The sequence below is a fragment of the Crassostrea angulata genome, chromosome 8 (genome assembly GCF_025612915.1).
Source record: "Crassostrea angulata isolate pt1a10 chromosome 8, ASM2561291v2, whole genome shotgun sequence".
In the NCBI taxonomy this organism is placed as follows: domain Eukaryota; kingdom Metazoa; phylum Mollusca; class Bivalvia; order Ostreida; family Ostreidae; genus Magallana; species Magallana angulata.
Window position 1 is genome coordinate 13,708,681 of NC_069118.1, and position 17,712 is coordinate 13,726,392.

General features: G+C 31.4%; 1 protein-coding gene and 1 pseudogene across 1 annotated transcript; one reads left to right on the forward strand and one right to left on the reverse strand.

Annotated features, from left to right (window-relative positions):
• Positions 1 to 1,223: 1,223 nt before the first annotated feature.
• Positions 1,224 to 2,125, forward strand: LOC128159321 (uncharacterized; annotated as a pseudogene).
• A 1,382-nt stretch (positions 2,126 to 3,507) lies between these two features.
• On the reverse strand, positions 3,508 to 9,701 carry LOC128161616 (uncharacterized). Its single transcript, XM_052824930.1, has 7 exons — positions 9,624 to 9,701; positions 9,407 to 9,498; positions 8,292 to 8,438; positions 8,106 to 8,156; positions 6,940 to 7,051; positions 4,161 to 4,263; positions 3,508 to 4,077 (listed from the first exon to the last, which is right to left on the reverse strand). Exons 1-7 carry the CDS (start codon positions 9,689 to 9,691, stop codon positions 3,628 to 3,630), a joined length of 1,023 nt encoding a protein of 340 aa, XP_052680890.1. The 5' UTR covers positions 9,692 to 9,701; the 3' UTR covers positions 3,508 to 3,627.
• Positions 9,702 to 17,712: the final 8,011 nt, after the last annotated feature.

The window sequence follows — 17,712 nt, forward strand, 5'->3', positions numbered from 1 at the left end:
AATCTGTTAATTTATAAAACAGAAAGTAATTGCATTTTAAATTTAATAATAAAGCACGTGGACTATCGGCTCAGTTGATCTGGGAACTCATATAAGGTTGATGTTTTTGTCATTATCCTTCTAAATGCATTTATCTCCATTAAACATTTGAAATATTATTCCTTATTAAAAACCAATTTTAAAGCAAAGTTAGCATAATGTGTTTACACTTTAAAAAATCTAGGTCTACACCTAAAATGAGTGTTACAAAAGCTACGCGGCTTTGTTAAGACTGCCCGAAGCTAAATATATAACGGAAAATGATACTTTTTTAATTATCGAAAAATACTTTAACTGAGCGAGTTTCTTTACACTTTTATTACATAAATTAATAGTGACATCTAACACTATATTTGATGTATTTTTGTGACGTCATATATTTTTCTTAAGCACGTGACGGGTGTATTCTAACACGGTAAATAATCTATAACAATCGCATCGGCGCAAGTGAATAATGACATTAAATCAAAAATATTTTTATGAAAAATCCTTCGATAAGTAATTTATTTTCCAGTTCTTGCTGGGGGTTCAATTAAATATTTCGTTTATTTGAAATATTGTCAAAACATTTCGCACCGCCATCGAAATTAGGCACATTTTTTACCTTTTAGGTTCGATTTACACAAAATCGGGTCAATCGGTAGGTTTCCCCCAGCAATTGCAAGATTCACATTGGTACTTATTTTCTCTTCCGATTTCACGTAAAATAAACTAAGATTGTTTTTATCTTTCACTTGCGCCAAGCCGTTTTTTATATGCATATACATAGTACCATTCATTAGATTACACGTAGCAGGGGGACTCTGAAAACCATTAGTTTATGAATAGTTATTTACCTATTACGAAGCTTAAAAACTGTTTATTTTTTTTATACTCCATATCGGTGATATTGAATTTAGTATCACTAGTATTTACAACAGTGTCTATGTAAAGGAATGAGGCGGTTTTATTATGCACAATGAATATCACTTATTACGTTACGATACGTTCCCTAAGAACGATCGAAAGGAATGCAGATCGTGACGTCAAAGTTAACTATGACGTCATATCTTATGAAGAACAGACAAGTAACTTTCGACAGATCACTGTGAAATTAATAGGGCAGGAAAGCGGAAACGCGTCATAACACGAGCTTTAACGAGAATTCAGCCGTTGGAGATAAACAAATACACGTGGTTTTGTAAATGGCATTTTCGATTCTATATTGGCTGAACTATGTGTCCGGCACAAAAAAAACTTCAACAAAAATCAGAGCTGGCGGTCAAAGCAGATCATGTTTTGAAGTTTTGTTTTGACCCCGAACTAAATCACGTCCAGGGTAGAGTCCAGGCGAGTATGAGAGATCGGAGTTACCATGTCAATGTAAGTTCACGACTTTCTGAATCATTCCCACTCTAATAAAATCAGTAGTAATATTGTAGTAAGATGTTGACTGAAAGTATTTAATTAATCAATGTAGATCACGCTGGGAGAAAATAACACAGTTGTTGACGGTATATGTGACTGTGTGAACGGCCAAGACAAGTGCCACCACAAGGCGTCTATTCTTTTATATGGTTATAGTGTTTTTAATTAAAGAAAATATATATGCACATCTAGTCTAGTTTATCTTTTCAGTTGAATAATATATGTAATAATCTTGATTGTATTTTACTTAGATATAAGAATGTCAGCAAAACAGACGTGAGAGCTTCTTGGATTCAGCATCCAAAGCGAGCTCCATCAAAACAGACACTACAATGGAGGAACTATTTCCACCCCCACCAAATATAGCCAAATACAGGTATGTATCAAGTCATGTTAAATTTAAAATAAATGAATTAACAGGAATTATGAGTTTTCACAAAATTTGTTTCACATGGCATTACATGCAGTTGTATATCATAATACATGTACAATGTACATGTATACTGTGTACAGTACGTGTAGCCATTGATAAATCTGGTTATTGTATCCTAACATCCTCAAATGTCCAGCCGTAAATAATATCTTTATAAATCTACGACTGACTCTAACATTTTTGTTGATTATGAAAAATGCAATAAAACTTAATTTAAATAGTGACCATGAACCTAGAAAGTTTTAAAAGCATGACTGTTTAATCGATAAAACTCCTTCTTAACTCAAAGAGATTATTTGGTTTTTGACCGGTCATAAGAATATTAAAAAGATTTTCGTGTGAAATGGGAATTGAATATGACATATAAATTGCCATATACCATGATGATAATATACATCAATTCTACCTTTGATTATTTTATCTAATTTCTTTTGAAACTGAATTGCGCTCTAAGACTTCCTATATTATTTTTTTTTTCTAATTAACATTTTTTGCAATTTTAAATCATTGTTCATGAGTATTACAATTTCTTGTAATTCATTTTCTTTTGCTTGATTTTTATAAGTCCCCTACCAGTTTCACCAGAAGGGACCATAGCTTTCCTCTGCGTCCGTCAGTCCGTCCGTCCGTCTGTCTGTCCCACTGAAGTTTTCCAATTTTTTTTCTTTATGCGTTTGAGGAATAACATGAAATTCGCTTAACAGATTCAAAATGTTGAACTACAGATCAAGTTTACACTTTTGGAGCGTCTCGTTGACATGTTTTCGAGAAAATTAAATTTTAATATCCCAATTGTTTAATGTTCGGGTTCGTTATCGGGTTCGGTGTGTATTGAATAAACGAGGAAAGTATGTAGTCAGTAATACTATCGTGCATTACTTGTACCATTCCTTTAATTGTTTCTAACAAACAAATAAGTTCTGTAAAATAGTGTCAAGCATTGCGTTGTAAATTTAATCAACAGGGTTTTTTGTATTATTACAATCGGGTTCGATATCGGGTTGGTCTGTTGATTCGGGGTTAAGAAGACGGGGGAAGAAATGATATTCTGCATAACGGTGCATTGTTTTCACAAATTTCTACCAGCAAATACTAAATTGACTTGGCGAAATCACAGGAGATAAAATATAGAGTATAATTTTACTCATTGTTTATTTAATTTCCATATCAACTATGTGGTTTGAATTTCCTCTGTTCATTTATCTCTGATTCAAGCATAACATCTCGTTTATAATAGTTTTCAAAATAAATGTATGCTTTGAAGATTTCATAGAATAATAAAACCGGTAGGGGACGTGTATTGCTCATGCAATACTCTCAGAATGCTTGTTTTTAATTGGAAATTACATATCTAGTTGGAATATAAGAGGTTTAAACCTAATATAGTCAGCCTTTTATTCGGCAATCATTATCTGGTATTCTAAATATATAGCTAAATATTATATAAAATGACCTGTATTTCTAGATTTGAACTTCACATCCCAAATATAAATGCATTTGATCACTTTTTTTAATCGCTAAAAAATACCATCTTTGGGGAACCAGGTGATCTCTGCAGATGAATAAACAATTATCGTTTATCTTTTTATACTTTGTTTTAGAAAAAATTCAAAAATAATGTTGCGTTAATCATACTTTTTATTGTTTAAATGACTATTATTCTTTTGTTATGAATGTTAGTAAATCAATATAATAAGGAAACAGATACAAAAACATTAATACGTATTATGACTAAATAAATTAAAACATCACAATTTGTTCTCAATATCTGATTTGTCTTGCTGATTCAATGCTGATAACGAAACATTGGACAAACCATAGACGTTTTCAGACAGAATGATTTGTTCTTGGTGTAGATGATCGTACGTATCATTATTATCAACCTGTTGATCTCTATATGGACATTGACGGACTGAGTTGTCGTAAAGGTTTCTAGTATCATCATTGCCCTCTTCGTGATACAGTTCATCATATATATCTTCAAGTTCTTTTGTGGAAGAAGACGAAATTGACATTGAAAGTGCCACACTATAGATGTCGTCATACATTTGCAGTTGTTTTTGTCTAATCTGACCTAATGAGCATGCAGCTTTGTTTGGTTGCTTTCTGACACTCTGCAATTCTGACGAATTGTTGACATTTTCTGAATTTTCACAATTATTTTCTGCTCGAACATCCAAAGAGTTGTGTGAATATGCCTGTGTGAAGAGCTAGATAATTGTACGATTAGTTAATATAATTTGGTGTCCTTATAAAATATTTTATCTTGACATTCACAAACCTCAATTCTGATTCTATCACAGTTTGTGTCTTCTGAGTCGTCTGCAAATGAGTAGGTGGTGGTATTCCTTGTAGGCATTTGAGAAGAATTTGGACAGTCTAACCTGACATGAATTTAAAGATACCTATCAATAACTCAGAAATTAATAATGGTATCACTAAATTATTCCTACTCCGGCTTATCAAAATGCTTACATTGCGGAAAATATAAGAACAAGAGCCCATGGGGCCACATCGCTCACCTGAGCAACAATGGGCGTTTTAAAGATATTGTGCCATATGGCCCTTCGGTAGAATAACAAAGAATAAATATTGTAAAGTATTCCAATTTTACACTTATTTTTGCATACACGTAATCTTTGACATTGTACCTTCATGAAATACTATTTTTTACCAGAATAAGAAAATCCTAGGCAAGATATAAAACAATTGGTAAGGGTACACTGTTAAGTTGTTAACTTCCAATTCCCTTTAATTTGTTCTCGCCCCTCCCTCCCCCACTTTATAAAGCGATCAAATTATATGCGAGAAAATAGGTACATTTTCTTCCTCAACTACTTACGATATTTTTTATTAAATATTGTATTATTCACACTCGTGTGACTTTTATAGATTTACTCACACTTGATTGATGAATACACTGGAATGAAAAATGTTGTCACTTGACAAAATAAAGAGCTATAAAAATCACTGTTATAATTTTGACAGGGACATCACTCTATTTTACAAGGGCCCACCCATTATGTTCATCTTTATTCAAAAATAACAAATGGCTACACACCAGGATAATTTTCTGCTGTAATATTTTCTTAGGAATAGCGTTAATTTCTCTTTCACAAGAGCACAATTTATTTTTCAAAATGAATCATATACATGTGTATGGCTAAATATTTCCGTCAGCGATATTAAACTCTATTTAAACTGAATAAACTCGTGATAATGCTTATGAGCATCTCAACAAAACACATTGCATTGATCTACCATTGCGCAAAAGATCATATAGAATTACCGATGAAGAATGAATTGTATAATAGTACTTTGTTAATACATCAGATTTTGCTTAATCTGCGCAGGTAAACAGTTTTCTGTCTGATTTGCCGAGGTCTGTTTGATTTGATACTTAAATATTACAAAATACAGGTGATAGTTCCAAGGTTACAAAGCATAAATAATGAAAACGAAACGAAAATCAAAACAAGCTTATACCACCGTCATATGTGAAAACTGTCAAGTTGAACGCATTGAAATATTTAACCTCAATTTACTTCACAAAATCAGCACCAATGTATTTTGCATGTTTCAAAGATTCCCTTAGTACGCGAACTGTTGCACAACAAGCAAATTTTTTTTTTCAGATCGACCCGTTTATGATATGTCGTGGCTGCTTTAAACAAAGAACCTTGTTTTCGAAGTATGGAAGACAAGTCTTGGTAAAATAGGCTTACTCGGGTCGGGGCAAAATTAAAGCCGGGGCAAATTGGCATTCGACAATAAATTCCAAAATACGTATTATTTTTACAGTAATATTTACAGCGAATACAAATATACTGGGCTGTAACGATAATTTTAACGAGATTGGCAGACTATTAACTGCCAGTCTTTTGTTTTGCCCCGGCACGGCTTTGCCTACCCATTTTACCAAGAATCATGAAAAGCCGAACCTGAAGCTTTAAACTGATTGAAACACGCCTTTCCTTTCTTATTATTTTCGTATTAACTCAGATTTGAAACAGAATTGGCCCATCATCTTTGCAATTTATATTTTCCTTTCCATAGGGATTATTTATGCTAAATTATATTGAATTCGACTCAGTAGTTCTTGAGAAGAAGATTTTTAATAATACATCCCCCTTTTTCTAAAGTTTTGAGCTTTGAATGAAGATCGTTCTTTCATTTTTGGAATTTATTTTGCCTTCCTATATGAATACTTTGTGCCAAATTTGTTTGATATTGGCCAAGCAGTTTTACAGAAGAAGTTCAAAATGTAAAAGTTTACAGTCGGACAGACGGACGAACGGACAGACAGACGACGGACAAACTGTGATTAGAATAGCTCACTTGTGCTTTCAGCTCTGGTGAGCTTGTTTGTGTTTTTTGAATATAAATGCTTATATAAACAGATGAAAACATTTTTTTGAATAAGATCATTACCAGCCATTTTTTGCGTTATATGGGAAACAAAATGTAAAAGGACCTTGCAAATCAGCAATTTCGCATTTCCTGCTAACTAACAAAACCAAACTATAACTTAACATAGTTAAAACCAACTACATCTTTTTTATAGTAATATGATTTACTATTATTTTTTGAAACGTAAATTTAATATCCAGATGCCTTACAGGTAGGGCAAGAACAAAGGGGATGTAAATGTATTATTTAGATCTATATTGTTATCATTGTTATCTGGTAACAAACACAAATCAAAATTATGTTTTAATGCAAAAGGTATATAAAATAGGGAAACACATTTACCATAATAATAGTTCTAAACGCTCAGCGAAGCTGATAGTCAAATTTGCAAAGTCCCCCCCCCCCTCTCGCTCTGTTTTGTCCAACAAATAACACAATTATTACGATTTAATGCAACTATATCTGATGCGACCAAAGTTCGGTTGTGTGCTAACACTTTTCTTTTGATGAAAAGCAGGTTTGGAAAATAATTTTTAAAAAACGGCTTATAATCTTTCAGAGGTACACTAATTTGTTAGATTTAAAATAGAAAAAAGTCACATAACTCTACAACATATTTGAATGAAAACAATAACATCTATATATTATACCTGTATGAATTAGGTTTTCTTCTTTTCAATCCCACAATAAAACCAAATAATGAACATGCAACAACACAAAACACCATCCCCACGGCTGTAAAAAGGTATGAATTCTTTTGTTCTAAGCAAAATGGAAAAATGAAAGATGAAAGGAAATGCCAATAAAATCTATATCATTACAACTAACAATTTACTTAAATCAATAATCACAAAGAATAAACTTTCATGTATTCAGAAAATAAGATATATTTACTGCAATTCATCAGAGCTGTTTTTAAAGAATAAGACTGAACTTACTATTGCATATGCATCCTTTATCCTTTTTGCTTCCAGAGATTCAATCAAATTTGACCAAAATTATTTTTTAATTCACCAAATGAAAATAAATGTTATTTTATGTTCTTAACTGATGTAATGGATTGAACTTAAACTATAAGATTATTTTTTTCATGCTAGGGGACGAATTTTTTTTATTCACCAATATTATTTGCATTCATACAAAACGTGTCTATTTTGGAACAAACTGAAACAAAAGGTTGGTTTTTAAAAATAGGGAATACTACATTACAGCATCTGTGTTGAGGGCCAAGGGCCGGTATTAGTCGAGAGGTGAGTTGGATGTTATACATATTTTGACATTATTATATGAATAACTCGGTTTTTATGTTTGAAAAAAAACACTTTATCTAGGTTTATCCTTAGCTTCCAATGGCATAATTAACGAGTAAACTGAATTAAATAGATAATTTATTATAAAATATGTATCATATACAATACACACTTATAAATCGTGAATTGGTGTAACGTTAAGTGTGATACAGATTTTGATATAAATTGTTGTTTTCAACATTGATTTGAATCAATAACCTTTCTGTTTAGCTCAGATGTATTGTGAGTCTATAAATATTTTTGTTTTTGTTGTACACGTTTCTCAACATTACTGTTAAATGAACTATTATATTCTTTTTTTAGATCCCACAGTAAAACAGTTTTGCTCATAAACATTTTGAAAAAGGATATTTCTTCCACTTCATTATTAAACTAAAGATGTTAAGGCGTCCAATTGGGTAGCAATGCACTTATATAACTCTATCTAAGAAATTATGCTTAATAATACGTTATGTTTTGCTGGCAAATGTGTTCCTAAAAAAAGACTGTTCCAATCACCCGTTTACCTTTATTACATCTGCAATCTTTTTTCTCCTTTACATCTTGATATTCACTTTCCGTAACAATAACAATCGTATCGTGACAACGTACTTTTTAAATTGATATTGTTTCACTAAAAGTTTACATTGCTATTTAATTATCATTTTATGATGATATATGGTAGCAAACAATCGTATCTATTATTGATTTACTTTTGTAGAGTGTTGTTGATAAATGGTATTTGGTGTTACATCTACAGAAAGATTTTAGCTGGTTTGGTTTGGAAGTGCAATTCTGTGCATCGTCTCTTCCGGAACACATCTGCTCCTCTAAACAAGACTCATTAAGTAGAAGTTCGGCTTTCATGAAGAGTAATGAAGACATGTTACAAAATAGTATGCGTGTAACATATATGTTTGATTTCAAAAAATAAAAGACAAATCGCAAGTACGAGACATTTTACATTTCTTTATCTTCCTTGTGTACATATTAATTACTTTTAAGAGACTGTTTGCTGTAAAAATGCTGTAATTAGCCAATGTATTAATTCAAATCATAGTCCCAATCAACTGAATGTAAACACATATTAGGATTAGCATTATTTTATTTATAACATTGGCAGTTATTCGCCATAGACGACATTATTTGATGTTCACTAACTTAAATCATAAGATGACAATTGCTTAAATGTTTGAAATTGTTTCATATGCCCTACTGATAATGATGAGTTATGACGAAATAAATGTTGATATTTGGTCATTACAACCCGAGGAAGTAATTTCCATTTAAAACGTCGGATCAAAGAAGTGTGATCAAAGTAAATTTTATGTTTATTAATTAAAAGTATATGCAACTGAATTCATTTTTTGCCTCGATTTTCTTAAATATAATGGTCATTTCACTTTTTACGTCGAATTTGTCTGCTACATAATATGTATTGTATGAAATGCGGATGTTCTGTTACTATAAATTGACAAAATAAGACATGAAGTTTCTGAATATTAGTAGTTTTAGATAAATTAAAAGCAATTACCTATTAGTCCTTCGCAAATTATGTTTAACTCCATTGATTGCAAATGTTCATTTGAGTGACATTGAGTAAAACTCTGTTCGAACGATTTGTTAACGTCAGAGGCAAAATAATTTAAATTGCACTTTTGTGATCTGGGCTTCAGCCAAAACATCTTGCACCAAGCTTGTGTAAATAGAGCAAAAATCTCCAGACTTTGTTGGACCTGAAAATTCATTTTCTTAACATAAAAATATTATGTGCAAAAGCATTATAGCTAGACATTATTACTAAAAAATGTTTGTTTTACAATTTTACCTTTCCCAATGATAAACTGTAAATTCCAAGGGTAAAAGCTGCATGCATTTTCACTTGAAATGAATGACACGACATCTTGATACTTGTATTTTCTGGTGGCACATAAAACATAAAACATAAAATAATAATTAAACATACAAAACACATATACGTCTAAAGTTCTATAAAAAAGTTAATCATATGTACATCAAATTGCTGATTTTAGTAAAACACTTACCCAGCGTAATGTAAAGCTGTCGTTTCTAATGCCTGAATAAAATATATAACCAACATCTTTGCAAGCATTAAATCTGCAGCAAAAACAAGATCACATTTTTGAATAAATATATAAAACGGTTAACTCTTTATCTTAAAAAAAAACATCCATATACGCAATCCAAATCTACCATAATTACGCACTCGAAAGTAATTAACAACAGCATCTAATTCTTGCAAACTGCATCTGTTTTTTTATAAGCTATCTCCCTTAATTAGTATTTCTATAATAAACAGGTGTTAAATAGTCATCTTCGTAAAGGATACTTTTCTTATTGAGCACCTATCACATCGAGTTTTGTTAGATGCCAAAAATTAAATACAGACACGTAATCCCAAGTCACATAGTATAACATGATTAAAAAATAAAGCATTATCAAAGATACATTTCTATCATAATCCTTTTCACCGAGTAATATGACTCAAGGTGAACCATTAGACTTGGGCGTGTCAATTCATCGGGCACAGATGCATTGGACTTTGGAATTCAAATCCAATTGCACTTTAGGGTCCTACATATTTGATAATATATCTGCAGAAAAAGTTCATGTTTCAGCATGATATTTTTTAGTCACAAAATAAAAATATTTGCGGAAATTAACACTTCTAATTTAATAAATTGATAATAGACATCGACGCCATTAGCTTTGAAGACGGAAGAGATACATAAAACGTAGATTATGTTTATCGTTTCCTGGATGGAGATCAATTTTCCCACACACTTATTTTGCTTATAAAAAGGATTCTACACATCATGGTAAAAAGTGTTCAAAACTGGTTTTTTTACAGTTACTTAATTCTTTTAAGTTTTGTCTAGTATCAATGTTTAATTACAACAAGAAGGTTATGTTGGCTATTACAAACTGAAGAACGCATATAAACCTGGACTGCATTTTGCAGTAAAACTGATGACAAAGTTATAAATGTTCCTGTAATGATCTCTGACTGGCAGAATTTATATAAAACGATTTGTTTACGTTTCGATTTCAGTTAATAAATTTTTAGCCAATATAATAAAACGTTGATTAGTTTGTGATTAATAAGCATTTAATACGTTGTTCCTTATTTCTATTGTTAAAAACAGTCCAGGAAAACATTAAATTAAAAAAAAATAATATCCTGCCCTGCCTCTAATATTCACTCTGATCCTCTCAATAGTACTTGACATGAAACATTTTGAAAGGACAGTATCCTGTTCAAATCCTATGCCTGGTGCCTATGCAATTTTAGCAATTCTATGTATTTTAGGTTAAACTTTTTGAGTGTTTAATTACGGTTTTTAACGTTAAAGTTCAGTTGCAATTTAATTAAACTGCGTCTAATTATGGATTTTTAGATTTATATGACGTATGATAATAAAATTCTTACAGTTTTTAGTAATTTATAATGTACAAATATGAATATTATCAAATCAAAACCATGTTACATGTGTGTAATATAGTCACACAAATTTGTTGTTGTTTGAAAACGCCATGGACTTGTAAACACGCATTTAGCAAGTTCATTTCCGGATAAAAATAAATTAAAAAGGGAAAAAACTACTTATGGAAAAGAGCCGGATCATATCCAATCGGAATAAACATATACATTTGTTGATTCTGCTCACAGCAGTAATCATCAAAGTTGATCATCAATCATTATACATGTAATTGAAAATTTGATTAATCCGTTGCCCTAACTCATAACTGGATAGATTTAGGATGTACTTCGAAATCTAAATTACTATTCTATGAATGAAATGTAAAACTTCGCGTCGGTTGACAATGGTTTTCTCAGGGTGTCAATTTTGACTGTTATCCTTCAAAACAGGCACATTTTTTTAACTGAATGTCTTAACTTAAAAGAATGTTTCAATGCTATCTATGACTTGAATTCCCCTTATGTTTGAAAAACAGGAATAAACAATACAATTTATTTATTTTCTAAAATTGTCTACAGATATATGTTCACTTTACTTATGAATGTCTTAAACCTACGAATCATATGATTCTTTGTAATAAACAATACAATAGAGACTAAGACCAAACGCAGCACATGGACTAAATTTTGTATATATCTAAACATATAAGTCATAAAATACTGATAATGGATATGTTACTTAGACTTGTAGATTCGTCTTAAAGACAACAAGTCTTTTAATTATTCTACTTGAAGTAGTTTTCCTTTTTTTAAGCAATTGCAAAAAGAAATAGATTGTCAGTTGTTATTTTCTTACTATTTGATAACAATTTGCCTTTTCTTAACTAATAATTATCTAAATTACTAATTATCAAGTCTCATTTATACATATTTTAAAGGTAGCAGTGGCATGTTTAAATGTACGCATAAACTGTAAGGTAACCTGTTCGGGGAGAACAGAGCAGCGACCCACTTACCCGCCCCCGCCCGGTGTATGAATGAAATAATATTTACAGTTATACGATATTTACATTTGACACCGCACTTGAATCCTTAAACATAGAAAGACTCCGTGAGTTTAGGATAAGTGACACAGGTGGAACTTATCGTTATTTTCATAACTTTTGAAATTTAGTACTTTTCTTCTATGCAAAGTCAGTTATTACTTTAACTTCAAATCAACACTTTCGATTATAAACTTCTAAACACTGTGCTGAAAATAATTATTATGCATGCATTTCTAAGCAAATATCTCAAAAGTTAAAATTGAGCGGTAATTTTCTGACATAATTAACGTATCAAAACATGTACATTTTTTTTTCATTGAGATTATGTATACTAGTAAATCTCAATACATGGAAATAACCATTTTGAGAAAAAAGCGTTTCACAGTGTGTTTGACATAACCTGATTTTATGCGTCAGTATTTCACATGGTGGTTATTCCTAGGTAGTGTACACAGCAACGTATGTTGCCTACCCCACCTCCCACCCCATTTCCGAAAATGTTTTGTTTTTGTTTTTTTTAAAAGCACGGAATATAGAAAGATTATCAGTTGCCTAGTTGTCGTGATTGTACTTTTCATAGTTCATCTTCTCCATAAGCAGTTGGCCAATTTCAATCAAAATTGGCACAACGCATTCATGGAAGGAAGTGCTTTCTAGTTTGTTCAACTAAATGTCCGGGTCGCCTTTAAACAGGAAATTATTAATAATTATGGAAAATGTGTTAGTATTTTTCAAAACTTTTTTTTCTCAAAAACCAATTGGCTTGAAAATCTGTAACTTGTGAGGAAGTGTATATTCAACCTTGTTTAAATCATGATCCAAGGGGGTAGAGTTGGCAACAAAATGGGCATAAGTGTGAATTTTTTACTTTGAAATAAATAGAGAACAAATTTTTAAAATGTTATTCCTGAAACACTAAAACGGGCCCAATAAAGAAATTGCGGAGAACATTTTGAAAATCTTTGCAAAAAAGATATACGCTTAAAAATTGTCAAGATATTTTATATTTAATATTACATGTATCAAGAAGGCTAATCTTATCAATTATGACTATAGTTGCTCAGTGAGTGATGTGGTCCCTTGTTAATTACGGTAATTAGGGTGTAATCAAAATTTAAAGGGAAAATGGTCTATTTGAAACAAAATACAAATCAATTAATTTTGATAACGATAATTACCTAAGCAGAGTCTACTAAATAAACATTTATTTTTATTTTACATAGATTACAATGAAAAGCCTATCATTTAAAAAAACCCGAAAGTAATTGAATGAATAAGAGTTTGTTTTGAATATTCTTTAACAGTCTTAGACCGGGTAGGAGATAAAAGGAATACACATATGGGCTTAACGTCGAGTACAGAGCAGTACATACATTATGATCATTATCAATGGAAGACAGTTTATACTAGGGATTTGTAACAGCGATGACAGAGAAGAAACAGAGGGAGATAGTAAAAACACATACTAGGTTGACATTAGAATAATAGGGGATATTCTTACGGACAGTTTTGTTTTTATTGGTAGGGTTTTTTATGACATTTTCTCGAATCTGCCCTTATATTATATGTAGTAAGATCTATTACAGGTTTTTTTTTCAGATTAACTATCACCAAGTATCATGAATCTATCCATGCACCCTGAAAAAGAAAATCAAACCAATTTCTTTTAATCTGAATGATAAAATGGATTTGCATTCATTTTATATTGATATTTGAAACCCTTACTCTTAGTCTGCTATCGTTTGCGTCCTCTAAGGCACACTAGTTGTTTCCTTTATTACAATTTGAAAGCAATAAGGAAAATCTATAGTTACATTATAATAACAATTGGTTGTGCTTTCTATATCAAATGCATAACTGATAAGATATGATTTAAATTAAGCAAGTTTAAAAATAAAGTATATGAAATTCACGCTTACTTGTTTAAGATAAATCATTTTACGTCAATAAGTGTACATGTACGCTCTAAAAAGAATACGTTAACATAATAAGCCTTACTAACATTAAAAAAGGTGAGACGTGATATCACAGGCTGCCTGTGATTCCTGCTCCTTGTAAATTACGAAGTAGGTAGAAGTATGATAAGATAAAATACAGGTCTGCTGCACACTTCAGTGCGTACAGTTGACTCCAAAAGCAATGCTCGAGTAAACCAAAAGTAAACCCCGACTAAGCCTAAAGTAAACCCAGAGTGGACCCAAATTTTCAAAAAGTAAACCCAGAAAGTAACCCAGCAAGCACTGCTCGAGTAAACCAAAAGTAAACCCCGACTAAACCTAAAGTAAACCCAGAGTGGATCCAAATTTTCAAAAAGTAAACCCAGAAAGTAACCCAGGGTTTAGTTGGGGTTTACTGTGGTGTTAGATTGGGTCTGATCGGTACTGTAAATCAAAGCATGTCTATTTATTGTAATAATGTTTAATCCGGTAATCTAGATGTCTCTTTTTATAGCGATGGCTAAGAGCCAGAAGGTCATTACTTCAAATAAAACAAGGAGTTGTTTGGTTTTGATAAATGTTGATAGGTTGTTATAAATATCATTTTTGTTTCGTCATTTTCAACCCAAATGCATACTAAAACGATATATTAAAAAAAGTTGGAAGTTTGGGCCTATCAAACAGACTCACGAACATGCAATATACAATGACATTAAATGTATCAAACAGACACACATATCACCCAATGAGAAATATGTACAAAACCGAAACACATTTATGAACTAAATCTTATGTACATGTCCCAAACAAACGAGTCAATAGCGACGAGAAGCACGATGACATTTAACTACATGTATCAAACAGCCACACATAAACATGAAAAAAAAATGACATTAATTGTCCCTAACAGAAAAAAAAACATTACATGGCAATTTAAAAATATGTAACAAACAGAAAAAAAAATTTACACAAAAAAAAAACAGCATTTAACGTGCATGTAACAATCAGACATGCATAAAACACACTTGTATTCTTACATGTAAATATACAAAAATAGACGTACATAAATTAAACATGTAGCAGTTATAAAGCATAAATGGAAAACCAGTCATTATATAATTATATTATAGTCAATCACTTTTAAAGTACATATCATTAATGAAATATATTTTATATTTTTTTGTATTTAAAACAAACGGGAACATTACATCTGATTATTTTTAAAACATTGTGAAGTATTGGCTTGATGTCATTTATACCTTATATATACCTTATCTAATGGTTTATTTACTGAAAAAAATGTTTGTACAATTGATCAAGCTTCATTGGTCTTAAACTTTCTACAAACTATACATTTTAATTCCAACGCAAATAAAAGTATGGGATGAATTTTCAGAAAATATCTTTATATCCCGGTTTTCAGAGTCTCAAAGATGGGCTGTTTTGGAAGCTAAAACATTGAATTTTTGCGAGATATATTTTATTTATTATTTAAATGCAAATAAAAGGGGTGGTATAGATGTTGAAACAAAGGTAAGAAAAAAAATCAAAAAAATTCGCGTATTTTCAGTGTTAGTTTTCTACTTGATAAAAATTTGTTATAACATGTATTTTAAAAGTTCTTGGTCTTACCCACACCTTTCATTCGGTATACCGAAAAAGAGGCTGGCCCTTATAATTAGGGAGTTAGAGGCGTCCAAAGTTTCATGTCAATAACTTAAAAAGGAATAAACATTTCTAATGCATTATTGAAGCAAAGTTGTAAAGAAATTAATTTTGAATCCTTCTATAGTATTCAATTTAATGTTTTCGTAATTTATAGTCAGTATTTGCAGAAACAATTGTTGTCAGTTTGGTTCATTTTTTTAGGGGGTGCGCACGTTTATGAGGTTATGAAAGGTCTTCTTGTAATGCACTAACTGATACATGTAGCGCGCAAAAATAATTCCACATAAAATTCCCAAATGTTTTTATACATATGTACATTTTCATTTCGTAAAGATAAACCTCTTTGACCTTATATTTGTTGTTTGTTTCATAACTGTCCCCTGTCTATATTTAAATGCATTACGAGACTCAGGTAACCGATCGATAGGAGAATCGCTAGCTGTATTCAGGCCGTCGCCTAGACGACAGTGCATGTGCTTGTAGAGCTGGACGTACACGATTAACGCCCCACTGTGTTACTGTAACAGAGACATTTTGAATTGTTTCAGTACTGGGAGTTGTGTTAATAAAATGGTTCCAATGCATGGTAATTGAACTCAACTTTTCTACAATACGTATACACGGCCGTCATATAAAGCACACTGTGTATTACTGACATGACAAATGTACGCTGGCAATTTAAACGAACGCGGGATTGCTCCCGATAGAACAATTCTTTTAAGGCAAAAAAAAAAAAAAATACTGATTTGCGATGGATATAATATAATTATCATCGTGGAGATGATTTTAAAAAGTGAACTTAATATTCGTATACGATAATATTTGAATCTAAAGCCGCTAGTTTTAAGTTACGGTTATTAGGGATATTAATTATGACTTGCCCCGCGTTTCAGGTTTTTTACTTGCAAAACCTCTACAAACGAAAATACCAAACAACCTTCAGCAGCAACTTATAAATTATTTATTCCATACACAATTCTAAGGTAATTAAATAAATTTTATAAATGCTTTATACTTGTATTCGCTATCTTCCATGGAAAAAGGTGGCTTGGAAAAAATGTTGTTCAATGCTCATCTAATACGCTGTAGCCTTAGCAATCAAAAATGATTAACAAACTGTTTATTGATAAATTGACATATCAACAAAAATTCAGACCCGCAATGTGTTTTCTTACAAGTTCTATCAAACGTAGACGCAATGACTGAATTCTTTACCGTTTTCCGTCTGGGTTATTTTGAATTACGTGTGTACGTTATGTGTAGCCATATAGATGAACACTTTAAGTGTTTAATTTTTAAAAGAAATTGTGTACATGCAGAGCAATGCAATCCTAGGACAATTAAATTCCAACAATGTATATGGTGAGGCCGGTCAGACTGATACTGGTTCTGCTTGTTCTACAAACAGCAAATGTAAGACGAAGTATTTGGGTGTTATATTTTAAACAAATATAAGTATTGCTTTCTTAAAAGCTTGCATTACTCAACAAAGTATTTTATTGGAATCATTCTTAGTTACCTTAGCTGCATATATGTACCGCTCGCTCTGTATCCCGGAAAAATTGACTACCATCCGAAATTTTTCATACAAGATCTACAGACTTGCAGCTAACATTAGCTGTTTATAATTATAAATTCATTAAAAAGACGCGCAGAATCAAGTGGTAATATGTCGTTTGATATGGGATTTATGACGTCTATTTATATTGTTTTCATTAAAATTATTTCATTATTTCAAGCTTGTGGGTGGAATGAAATCAGTTTCACATGTTATATGACATACAGATGTCCTCTTCCCACTTTTTCTCGAAGCAACTATTTTTATAAAATTTACATAAACAAATTGAATAATCATGGAGATGCCCCCCCCCCCCCCCCCCCCAATTTTGGTAGATGTAAAAAACATGGTATGAAAATCATGAAATTATGAGTGAAATTTTGAAAATTTTGGAAAATTCAAAAAAAAAAATCTTTTTTTGCTTGTCAAGATTTGTTGGATGAGTTTGCCCCCCCCCCTACTTTCAAAAACGATGCTACGTGC